Source organism: Rhineura floridana, chromosome 20, assembly GCF_030035675.1.
Source record: "Rhineura floridana isolate rRhiFlo1 chromosome 20, rRhiFlo1.hap2, whole genome shotgun sequence".
Classification (NCBI taxonomy): Eukaryota; Metazoa; Chordata; class Lepidosauria; order Squamata; family Rhineuridae; genus Rhineura; species Rhineura floridana.
In genome coordinates this window covers 15654044-15666364 of record NC_084499.1, presented here as the reverse complement: position 1 = coordinate 15666364, position 12321 = coordinate 15654044, and the positions used below count along the sequence as shown (strand labels likewise).

At 45.2% G+C, this 12321-nt stretch overlaps 1 protein-coding gene across 5 annotated transcripts in view; it reads left to right on the top strand.

Moving 5' to 3' along the window:
- PBX3 (PBX homeobox 3) overlaps window positions 1-12321 on the top strand; it is a 248011-nt gene that overhangs the window by 217440 nt on the left and 18250 nt on the right. For 3 of the 5 annotated variants that reach the window (XM_061603892.1, XM_061603896.1, XM_061603893.1), the window contains 2 exons: window positions 5987-6152; window positions 11833-11945. In XM_061603892.1, the coding sequence (XP_061459876.1) occupies window positions 5987-6152; window positions 11833-11945 (279 nt within the window). The remainder of the gene's footprint in view (window positions 1-5986; window positions 6153-11832; window positions 11946-12321) is intronic. The other 2 variants (XM_061603894.1, XM_061603897.1) reach the window with 1 other exon arrangement.

Genomic DNA, 12321 nt, shown 5'->3' with positions numbered 1-12321 from the left:
GCTTTTACTTGACTACTCTGCTTTTAAATACTTACATTTAATGTTTTCATGTTTATTTTAGTATTGTTTTAACAGCATGAATCACTAACAGAGCATGTTACAATCACCATGAGTAAATGTTGTTTTGAAAGCTTTTTTAAAAAAATGTTTTTAAAGATGTTTTGTTTTAATGTATTTTAGAGCCTGTTTTTATGATGTTTTAAGGGTTTTTACCACTTTTCTTTGCCGCCCTGGGCTCTTGCTGGGAGGAAGGGTGGGATATAAATCAAATAATAAATAATAATAATGTTACAGGGGGTTGCCAGGGTATGGAACTCTACCCAGGGGTCCTGTGGTAGCCCACTGCCTCTGGTAATCTGTAGTTCATACCTTTGTTGTTGTTGTTATATGCCTTCAAGTCTATTATGACTTATGGCGACCCTATGAATCAGCAACCTCCAACAGCATCTGTCATAAACCACCCTGTTCAGATCTTGTAAGTTCAGCTCTGTGACTTCCTTTCTGGAATCAATCCATCTCTTATTTGGCCTTCCTCTTTTTTTCCTCCCTTCTCTTTTCCCCAGCATTATTGTCTTTTCCAGTGAATCATGTCTTCTCATTATGTGTCCAAAGCACGATAAGCTCAGTTTCATCATTTTAGCTTCTAGTGACAGTTCTGGTTTAATTTGTTCTAACACCCAATTATTTGTCTTTTTTGTGGTCCATGGTATGTGCAAAGCTCTCCTCCAGCACCACATTTCAAATTAGTTTATTTTTCTCTTACCCGCTTTTTTCACTGTCCGACTTTCACATCCATGTTCTGACCTTACTCTATATTTGTATAGAGGACTTTTAAATCCACCTTTTCCATTCACAAAAATGTGCAATAACAATGGTAAAATCTTAAGATCAGGGTTACATGGCAGCGAAAATGAAATCGCCCACTCAGAAAGGGACATAAGTCATTCTGGTAATTAGAAATGAAAATGTAAATGTACTGCCTTCCAGTCGATTCTGACTCACGGTGACCCTACAAATAGGGTTTTCATGGCAAGCGGTATTCAGAGGGGGTTTACCATTGCCTTCCTCTGAGGCTGAGAGGCAGTGACTGGCCCAAGGTCACCCAGTGAGCTTCGTGGCTGTGTGGGGATTCGAACCGTGGTCTCCCAGGTCGTTAGAAGCTTAGGGAAAATAGGACGACCGTCACCTAGCACCTTCATGTTGGCAATGGAGGTGCCAGGCAACCTTGTAAAGCCGGTGTCCCATTACAGGAAAGCTCCTTCTTCCAGTAGCTGGCCCTTTGGTTTCTGGTAGAGGAGAGGGCCTCAGTTGAAAACCTTAGCTGAGAGGCAGGAGATTTGTATGGAAGAAGACGGTCCTTCACTTTAAGGCTGTTCTCAGTACTGCCTTGTAGCAGGGAAAGGGGGAGGTCATTTTGTATCTCCAGTATGCTTTACTGTGTAAAGTTGTGTCATTCCAGCTTCAGGGACAGCTTTGGGCTTGCTGTGTAGGACAGCAGCATGCTACCAACCCAGGCAGAGTCTAGTTGCCCGGGGTGGGGAAGCAGCATATAGTTGAGATTCCAGGAAGTCTTTCTACTTACTCCAAAGGTCTTCATAAATCCCATTTTCAGAGACTGATGTCTTCTCAGATTGGCACGAGCAGCACCTTAGTCAAAGGAGACGGCAGCATCTCTTGATTAGGTTAGGATTTCTTTATTGACTTGTGCAGCAATGGTCAAAAAAATAACCCAACATGGGTTAAGCTTGGATTATGTTATGTGTGTGTGTGTGTTGGGGGGGGAAGCATTGACTCTTCTGCCTGGGACTGCAATTTTGCTGCTCTTCCTAATTTTCTGATTTGAGTTGTCCCAAATTAGCGCCAGGTCTTAGAAACATTCCTTGAGGACAGAAAACACAGGGAAGGAGAAGGACCTCTTTGCCTCCTCCCCAGATGACTAAACCTGAAGCTGGTGGGAATATGCCTTCCTTCCGGGACTGAATGGCAGGTTTGGGGAGAAAGCCTGCATCCTCTGTTGCCCCAGATTGCCCCAGATATCAGGCACTGGTACGTAAAAGTCTCCCCAACGACCACTCCCTTTACCTCAGCAGACAGAAGCATCTAGAGAAAGGCCTCTGATGACTCTTGGATTAGTAGGTCTAAATGTCCGTTGTGTTTGGGCACTCCAGGATGAGATCAACCTCTGTTCATTTTGCCTTTTTGGTTACTGAGGGATGCAACTGATCACACTCCAGTGGCCGCCGTCCCCCAATGCCTACTATTTCCACAAGGGATTCATCCAGCAGTTCCGGAAGGAAACTGGATGCTTGGTGGCTCGTCTTCCCCCACCCTGTTATCCCCAGCTGGCTGAAAGGTCAGTTGGGGCTTCAAGGCAGAAACGTATGTGTGGAGGCAGAAGAGTAGGAGCGAAGGAAGCCTGAGGTTGGCTGGGATTTTGATGGCTGTCCCCCTGCGTTCCAGACAGAAGGCAGAGCTTGCGGCTCTTCCGTGAGCGTGTCTCATGAAAGACCAAGTGGATGGCCGAATACTCTTCGCTTCAGCAGTCGCTCTCTGCTGTCGTCTGAATTTAGCTCCAGGAATATGGGATGCATGGAACGAGAATGTGGAGTAATAAACAGAGAAATTCTGTGTACAGTTTTTGGTGGGGAACTAGCCCTGGCTTGGGTATTCATTTGGATGCGGAATGCAGGTTAAACATAACGTATGATCCGCTGCTCCTTTCATTGCTTCCAATTAAACCTTGCTTGTTAGTTTAACCTCTAGGTAATCCCATCAAACAACGGATGTCAAGGCAACACTGCCCACAGTGGCTTTGGATGAGTGGCCATTAATTTTAATTGCCTTGATATTAAAGATTAAGAAGTAGTGGGACTAGCAGGGTGGAAACGATCCGATGTCAAGCAAATCCACTCGCTGAGCCTTCCCCGGGCTGCAGGGATATTAAAATTTGACTGTGAGAATTAAACAAGCCTTTATTAGTGATGGCTATTGTTTGATTGGTCCAGAGGTATGCATAAACACCAGATTCTTATATATCCGCGGACAATATGGTTGACGTATAGAGGTTCTGCAATTATGAAACTGTTAATAAAGCCATAATTGGATTGTCCACAGTAATTATTTGCTGGCTTTCATTAATGTATTATTGCTTCCTGACTGACAAGGTAATATTAAGTGCAATATATACAATATAGCCGCGTGTCGTCTTGGGAATGCAGCATGCAAAAAGATGCACCTTCACTTATTGCATTTAAAGCTTGGGGGCCTTTCATTAATTTATGTTAAAGCAAATGCCAGCGTGATGGAGCCAACTCTCCCTTTTTTCCATCCAATGAAGATGCCTGATCCTGGCTTTATAGTTGAGCAGTGTTTTTAATTGCCAGCTTTTGTCAGTTAAAAGGTTAGCATCCTAAAACCAAAAATTCTTGAGGGGGGGGGAAGGACAGATTGCTAGCCCTTTCCTCCCAACAAAATGTAATGTCTCAAAAGCAGCAAAGTACTGTGCCTCTACTTTCCACTCTAGGCTGTAAACCATTCAGCTAACAATTGCCTGTGCCAAAGGATGTGGCTGCTCTAGAACAATTATGTGATTGTTTGGTTTTACCAGGCCCCTCACAGACCCTGGAAATCAGAATAGTTCCCCTTCCCTAGTCCAATGGGCGGTGGTTTTCCAGGCTTTTTGGCAGAGAACGGGTCTTCCCTGGTCTTTTAACTGGAGAGGCCATGGATTAAACTGGGGACCTGCTGCTTGCAAAGAATGTGCTTTTAATACTGAGTTGCGGAGCCTTCTGCACTGGGATGCGGTGAGAGGAAGGGAAAGGTAACGGACTGTATTTGGGGAATCTGCAACCCTTCAGTTGGCAGAGTTCCCCAAAATGCCCCCCCGCTGGCAATACCGTATAGAATATTCATTGCTTTGGGGCGGCCGTCAATGCCTCCATGATATTAACACTCATTTACTTATTTTATTTATTATTTATTAATTACATTTCTACCCTGCCTTTCTTTTTCATGATTGAAACCCACAGCGGCTTCCCTATGGTTCCCAGGCGGTCTCCCATCCAGGCACTGACCAGACCTGACCCTGCTTAGCTTCAGCAGGGAGCTGGCCGCATGTGCCTTCAGACCATAGCCTGGGATGCTCATTGCAACCATCCCCAGCCTCACTTCAGACCTATTTGCATACCTAGCAACCGACGGGTGCCTTACGTAAGTGGCCCAGAAGAAAGGGGACAAGAATGAATATGGGCCTATGAGCAGCAACGAGTATCCGTTCGGCTACCGCCTGTCTTGATAACAGCATTTCCGCTGTCGTGGGCGTTTTTTGTAAACCATTGTTGCAGCCTTTGCCAGACTGCACCAACTGGGGCTGATTGGGAGTTGCTGCCTGAAACATCTGGAGGGCACCAGGTTGACAAAGGCTGCATTATTACAGTCGCCTCCAAGTTACAGCTGTTGGAGAGCTGCTTGCTTAGGATTTTGTTTCTGGTATATTGGTGCCCTGGTCTGGACGCAAAAGCCCACAGCCAGCAAGAGAGGGAGTTTTTCATAGTTATTTACTACAGTTATTAATTACAAACATCCCCCTAATGGCCAAGATCAGAAAATAGTTTCTGCACGCCGTTTTCCCAACGGCTTCGTTTCAGCTGCTCTGGCCGTGACCTTTGGGCGGGTTAATAGGTAGAGCCTTAGAAGCTGGGAACGGCGAAGCCATCTTCAAAGGGAGATGACAAAGCAACATTTCATCCATTATTGATTTATTTGAGCCCCCTCCTTTGGGCAGTGGACTGAGCTCAGTTCTGTTTGCAGGCCTGCCAAGGTTGTTCCAGCCCAAAACACAAAGAACAATTGCATGTTTTCCCTTCAAATTCCCTCTTCCTTGCCCTTTGGCCAAGTGTCGTTTCTCTCTCTCTCTCTCTCTCTCTGTCTGTATGTCTGTCTGTCTGTCTGCCAAGAGTCCTAACAGTGATTTTCTTTTGACAGTGGTTTTGCTTTAAATGTCTGGGAAAACTGCACCAATCCCTGTGGCAAAGTCCAAGGTGGCTGTTGTCATGGAAGTGTTTAGCTGTTGAGCAAAATAAGGGCAGCTGGTGCTTCGTCTGTTCCTGGTAGGGACTTACTGGCCCCATAGGAGAGTTGGGGCTCGTGGAATAGCGGGAGGCAGCCAATTTCTACCTTCCTTTCCTCCCAGAAGACATGGCAACGCAGGGAGAAGATGTGAGAGAAAGCTGGAGTGATGAGTAGGAGGCCTCCAGTTTGGCCAACGGTGAAGGAAGCTCTCCGTCTAGAGATTAGCATTTGGGCTTCTGAACTCAGTTATTAGACTAGAGCTAGGTGCTTTGAGGCAATCCTTAAATTACCAGGTTTTTTGAGGGGTGGGTGGGGAGACTACTGTTTTTAGAAGGCTACACAGACCATGACTGCTAAAATTGGGGGAGCCGTAGAGCGGGTCTTGTGGATTTTGTCAAGCCCCAGCGACACACTTTCCTTTTAATAATCTCAGTCATGCTCCAGAACCAGGCGGTGATGCTAGGAGGGTTTAGGCATGATGGCAGACCTCCATGGTGACTTCCTGAGACGTTCGAGTGCAACAATGTACAACCCGCTAAACAGAAGCTACCGCTGAATTCCAGAAGGAAAGGCTGTCTTTCACATTGCTTCCCACTCCAGAACCAAAACATCATTTGAAAAAAAGAAAGTTACATTGCTAAGTGGGCCCTTATTTTGCGATCCCTTCAATTAAAATTGGCTTCGGCCTAAAGTTTTGGTTGGAGTTGTTGACTTTAAAGCCGCGTTGAACCCTGTCGCCCTCATTTATTCCATGGATTTTAGGGACCGCTTTGGTTAGATTAGAGTGAGGATTCCAAAGGGCCAAAACAGACATCTTGAAATATGCCACTAGTTGCCACAAAGCATTATGGGAGCTTTGGCTTCGCCCCCCTGCCCCTTTTTGATTAAAAAAAATGTGCTTTCCTTTCTGTGGCAGGTATCCAACTGGTTTGGCAACAAGAGAATCAGGTACAAGAAGAACATAGGGAAATTTCAGGAAGAAGCCAACCTTTATGCAGCAAAAACAGCGGTGACAGCAGCACATGCTGTGGCGGCAGCTGTTCAAAACAACCAGACAAACTCACCCACCACGCCAAATTCTGGTATGTACCAGCCTCTTCTTCACGGCATGGCCTAATTCACATCTTAACAGCAAAGCTTGGAAGATGGGGGGGAGGGTGTTTGTCTCAGATGAGCTCCAAATTTCCTTTGGGGTGGACGGCGGGGCGTTCTTAGCTCCTTGACTTCTTGGGGACGTTCCCCCCCCCCAAAGCTCACCTTGCATTGGCTCAGCAGGCAGCCTTGGAAGTTTAAATTTAAACAAGAAGTTGGGTGAACAATCAGTTTAATCAGATCCTCAGACCTGGAGCCAAAAGTGTAGCGGGCTAGTTCAAATGATTACCTTTTAGAAACTCAGATCTTGCTCTGTAGAATTCTGTAGCCAGCACGTTTCACCCTGAGCAGTTAGGATGTTCATTAGCCGTCTGTTGTTCCTGTGGGAAACCAGCATGGTTACAAAGCTTGTGACCCAAGGCAAGGACAGACTTTTAAGAGGGACTTGCTGAAGCGCACTCTTGCCATAAAAGTTCCATGTTGCCTTGCATTAGGGTCTGTTTCAAACACACCAGGGGTGGGGGTAAGTGTTCTGAATACTTTTGCTTTCCTGTAGATACTCAGTTTTCCTCCCGGAAAGTCATGACCTGGTTTTCTCCTTTCACCGTGTTTTTAAAAAGAATAGCTGACACATGATTCCTGATCAGTGTTTTCCCCCCCCCCATTCTATGTGCTTCTGAGGCTCCCAAATTTGGACTGTCTTTGGTATCAAACAAAAATTGCTAGGGTCTTGTCTCCCGAACTCCTTCGTACCTCTGAAACTTGGTGCAAGTTGAGGGACAGTCCCCTGCTCCGTTCCACAGCTCTAAGCTTCCAGCTGATGAAGTTGGGGGGATTGTTCTGACATAGCACTGCTTCTGAGTACCAGTTGATGGAAACCACAGGAGGGGAGAGTGCTCTTGTGCTCAGATCCTGCTTGCGGCCTTCCCATTAAGGCATCTGGTTGGCCACTGTGAGAACAGGAGGCTGGACTAGATGGGACCCCCTTTGGCCTGATCCAGCAGGCTTTTCTTACGTTCACTTCTAAGGCAATGTGTGAAAAACGAGCTACAACCTTCCTCTCCAGCTTAGAGCCAGAGAGGATGAAAGGGGTTGCCCACACAGTTGGTTTGGGCTTCTTAGGCCCTCTCTCGGAAGCCCAAAGTAGGTGCTAGGCAACCTCTGCCTCTCTCTCTAACTGGAGAAAGGCTTGGGATGATCACACTTGGTGAACAGCGCTGTGGTCTCCTACTCAGCAGTATGTGGGGGTTCCTGAGCAAGAACAGTAATGGAAGGGTTTCTTGTTGGTCGTCTGCTGCTATTGACGTTCCTCAGCAGTGTGTAGCCATGGAAAAGGGTTGGCTGTCGTTCCAGGATGCCCTCCCAGTTTGCAAGAGCCTAACAGGCTAGAGTGCACCCTAGAATCCCATACAATATGAAGGGGCTCCATGGTAAACCATTTAACACGGACAGTTTTCCCTTGGGGGGTGGCTAGTTTGAAAGCTGCTCTTCTAGATCAAGAGTGAGAAGGAAGCTTGAGGAGATACCAGGCTGTCTTGTTGTTGCCACCTCCTTTCACAAATTTCCTGGCACCTGTGGTGTCTTTACAAGTAGTAGTAACTAGAAAACAATAGTGTCAGAGGGACACCTCTTTTGGGTTCCCACCAAAGCAAATGCTGCTCGGCTTTGATGCGATGTAACCACAGAGAAGCGTCCTTAAAAATGTAGAAATGATAAAGCTCAGTGACACAGTGAATAAGAGGTTGCTTCTTCTGATGAGAACAAATCAAGTTAATTAGCAATTACTGGCCATTTGCATCCTAAGGAGGCATTAGACTCCCAAGCTCAGTGTGAGGCTTTCTGTTAGTATTTAGTGATGGCACCTTAAGGGAGCCACTCCCCGGGGATGGGGAGCAAGATATGCAGCTTTTAAAGAACTTCTACACTAACCAGTTCTTCTGCATATGGAGCAAAGCTGCGCTGTAAGTCCTTCTCGCCAGTGTCCTGGTACATTGGCTCCCATGAACATTTCTTTGTTTGAGGACCCTAAATCATAAGACAGCCAGATTAGTATTTATTAGGGCTGCAGCCTGCTTAAAAAAACACAGTTTTGTTGGTCAGAAATCAGTTGAATTTGCATGCATTTGCTTAAACACAATGGTTTTTAGATGTTGTCGTAGCAGGAATCTGCTTAGGAGGGACACTCACTCCTGTGTGAGAGAGAAGAGGAGGGAGTGGTTCTTTTAAGATGATTTGTGTCATCTTCAGTTTTTATAAGTGTTCCTATTTTTAAATGTTTTTTTAAAACTTCTCTTGGATTAATTGGGGTCATGATTAAAGTTTAATCAATTAATTTCTCAATTAAACATATCTTCCCTAGTATTACATGTACAGATACAACAGCGTGAGCACCCCATTGCCGGAGTACGCCCAAGAATGTAGGTCCTAGAGCCAGTTCACACATGCAGGGATGTTGCTTGATTTCTGTGCCCTTCCATTCGCAGTAACAGAGCATTTGAACATCTATACTTCCATACGGTTTACACATATAAATCAATATATGCCATCCAAATGTCCAAATATGTACCCAGATGAAGTTGGCATCAATAGAAGGTATGCTCAAATGTAATAAGGATGTTTAGGTTATCAAACCATTGCATAATAGTTGGCGGGTATTTGTCCTGCCAGGCTCAAAGCATGTGTCCCTTAATGAGCATTAGGGCACCTAAGGTCCATTCTTGTTGCCCTGCTGTTAATCTCCATATAACAGGGCGATAACTTAAAAGGACATCAGCAAAATTCAAGGATTTCTCCGATACAAAGTTAATACGGACAACGCTTGAGGACTCGTACACAACATTCTGTTGGAGGCCCTGCAAAGTTCTGTCCATGGTAGTAAGATCCCAGATGACCCATTTTTACATGGAAAACTTTGCCTAGTACATGGAAGTCAGCACCTAGAATTCAAGTGATGAGCCTGAATCAGAACACTTTGGGAAGATGTTGAGGGTTTGGTTTCAGAAAGCCCTCAAGGAGCTTCAGAGTTGTGGGGCAACCACCACGCCACGCTTTTCCGTCATGTGGAAATTCCATGCATGGTGAACGTTACCAAGGGCTAGTTTGCATGTCATGTTTGGCCTTCCCCACTCACGTTTAGCAGATCACATGAGTATTATTATTATTACTGTTATTCAGTTGCTTTCCTTGCAGAGCAACCCAAAGCAACTTACGACAACAAGAGCAAAGCCGATTACAACAAACAAACCCATTAAAACAAAAAGCACAACGCAAAAATCTAAAAACAAATCAGTACAAGTAAGAACAGGTCTTGTAAGACCTGCCACATTGAAAAAGGCCATTAAGGCCCAAAGCCCCTCAAATTAAGGCCCAAAAGCCCGGATAAAAAGGAAGGTTTTTGCCTGGTGCCAAACAATTGATAACGACGGTGCCAGGTGTACCTCCCTGAGGAGAACGTTCCGCAAGCGGGGAGCGATCACTGAAAAGACCCTGTTCTCATATTGCCACTCTCCGTATCTCCCTTGGAGGAAGCACATGGAAAAGGGCCTCAGATAACAAACGCAAGGTCCAGGTTGGTTCATGTGGGGAGAGGCAGTCCTTAAGGTATTGGAGCTCTGAGCTGCATATGGCTTTATAAGTCAAGACCAACACTTTGAATTAACCGGAAACTAATTGGTAGCCAGGGCTGTTGTGCCAGCTGCCAAACTCAAAACCAGCGGCAGTTTCCGAACCATCTTCAAAGGCAGCCCCATGCACAATGTGTTGCAGTAGTCCAACCTAGACGTTTCCAGAGCATAGACAACTGAAGTTAGGCTATCCCTGTCCAGATGGGGGCACAGTGGAAGCTGATGAAAGGCACTCCACACCACCGAGGCCACTTGAATCTCAAGTGACAGTAATGGAGCCAGAAGTACCCCCAAGCTACGCATCTGCTCCCTCAGAGGGAGTGTAACCCCATCCAAAGCTGGTGATGCCCAACCCATCTGATCTAGGGAACCACCCACCTATCTTATCTGGATTAAGCTTCAGTTTATTGGCTCTCATCCAGTCCATTACTGAGGCAAGGCATCGGTCTAGCATATCCGCTGCCACACCTGCAGAAGTAAAGGAGAAGTAGAGCTGTGTGTCGTCAGCTGAATAAGCAAAGGAATGTGGTTAGAAGGAAGTCATTGTATGCTGCAGCAGCAACTAGCGAGGAAGGTGGAAATCATTATTTACTGGTATACATGGCACTGTTCACACAAGCAGGTTATTCACATGGAGGAAAGCAGCCTGACATACAAAATTAACCTTAGAGTTGTATCCAACTAGGTGATACTCGGAGCAGACCAAGTGAAATTGATGGATGCAAGTTAGTCATGATCATTATGTTCAATGAGCTTATTCTGAGTAGAACCCTTGGTCAATCAGATTTTGACAGAACATAAGGGACACTTAGAATAATGCAGACTATTAGCTCCCAGTGGTAGCAGACTTTAACTATGGCTCTGTGATCGCGGAGAGATCCCTTGGAGAGAGGGCTTGTAGGAACGTACCTTTCCAAATCCTGACGATAGTCATATAGGAAGCTCCTTTGTACTAGTCAGACTTCTGTTCCACCTGACCTAGGTAGTGTTGTCTGCTCAGAATGGCAGTGGCTCTCTTAAGGCCCCAAGAAGAAGAAGAAAATATTTCCCAGCCCTGAGATCCAAGATCCCAGGTCCAAGCTCTGGGACCTTATGGATGCAGACTGTGCAGTCTCCCTTTTCAGCTATTTTTCCTTGCCTCGTTATCGACAACTTTATTGCGGTAGCCGTCAGCCTTGGGAATGTCCAGATAAATTTTCAGTTACGAAAAGGTGCAATAAAATCTACTATGCACAATACTACTGTCTTTAAAAAAAAATCCTTGTACACATTTCTGTAACTCAAGTGCAATGAAACTAAACTTAAAACCCTTTTGAAAACCTGTTGTTATATCGAGGAATCCGCTGCGCTATGATCCTTTCCATCTCCTTTGCCTGACGTTTCCTTGCAGCTGAAACAAACCAAGTCGTTCTATAATTCACAAAAGGATGAGAGTCTTTTAGTAAAAATAGTTTCCTGATCAGAGTAGGTTGGCATCTAAAAAAAGGAAAGAAAAGGGATTTCTAAGCATTGGTTCCTTGGTACTTCAGTACACAATGAATTATATTCTCCATCCAATTTAGATTCTAGTTTACAGAGTGAGGGAGAAACTGAGGCCTGCTTATATCTGCCATCCCATATGCAGAGCCGATAGGTGTAATTAAGAAAGGCGCTTATGCAAGGGAAAGAATATAAAATCTTCAAGATATCTGGGTACGTGACTGTCCCTTTTTTAAAGGCCCATCAAGAAAATTTAGATTGTGGCAGCAACTTGACCTTCCTAAACTCCTGCCCAGTTGATCTTTTTTAAAAATGTAAATGGTCCAAATGTACTTGGGGGCACATTATATCCAGACTCATGAAATTCATTTGAGTCCTGTGTTGGTCTCTGTTAGCTTGGCTGCTGCCTTTGGTTTTCTGGGATGGCATTCTCTGCAAAGCACTTTTTTCCTTGTGTCCTTTCCTTCCCTTCCTTCCTTCTTCCTTCCCCCTTTTGGAGTTCTTTTGGGGTGGACATGTGTTGTTTGCCGCTCTCTGTTATTCAGCTACTTAACTCTTTCCTTTCCAGGTTCTTCGGGTTCTTTTAACCTCCCTAATTCTGGGGACATGTTCATGAACATGCAGAGTCTGAATGGGGATTCTTACCAGGGGTCCCAAGTCGGAGCCAATGTGCAATCACAGGTAGGAGAAAAACACACACCCCCTCCAAGATTAGGGCCTCTTTAGCAGGGTATGGCTTAGGCTTTATTTTAAAAGAGGAATAAATAAAAGGTAAACAAAGAAAAACAATCCAACCACAAATTTCACCTTTGAATCTCTGGTTTCATGCCCCTGTGCCAAATTGGGCCTGCCTATTTATTACGAGAATTAACTAATGCCTGCTTCTTGTACCACGGAATCTTGCCAACGTGAAGACCTGGCTTTCCCCTCTCCCCAATTTGAAACTTTTCAAGCTTTGTGAATGCAATTCGGCTCTGGCTTGAGCTCATGGCGTTGGGCTGGGTGTGTTTGGCTGTAGACTCTAAAGCTTTTATTTATTGGAATTTTTTCCCTTCAT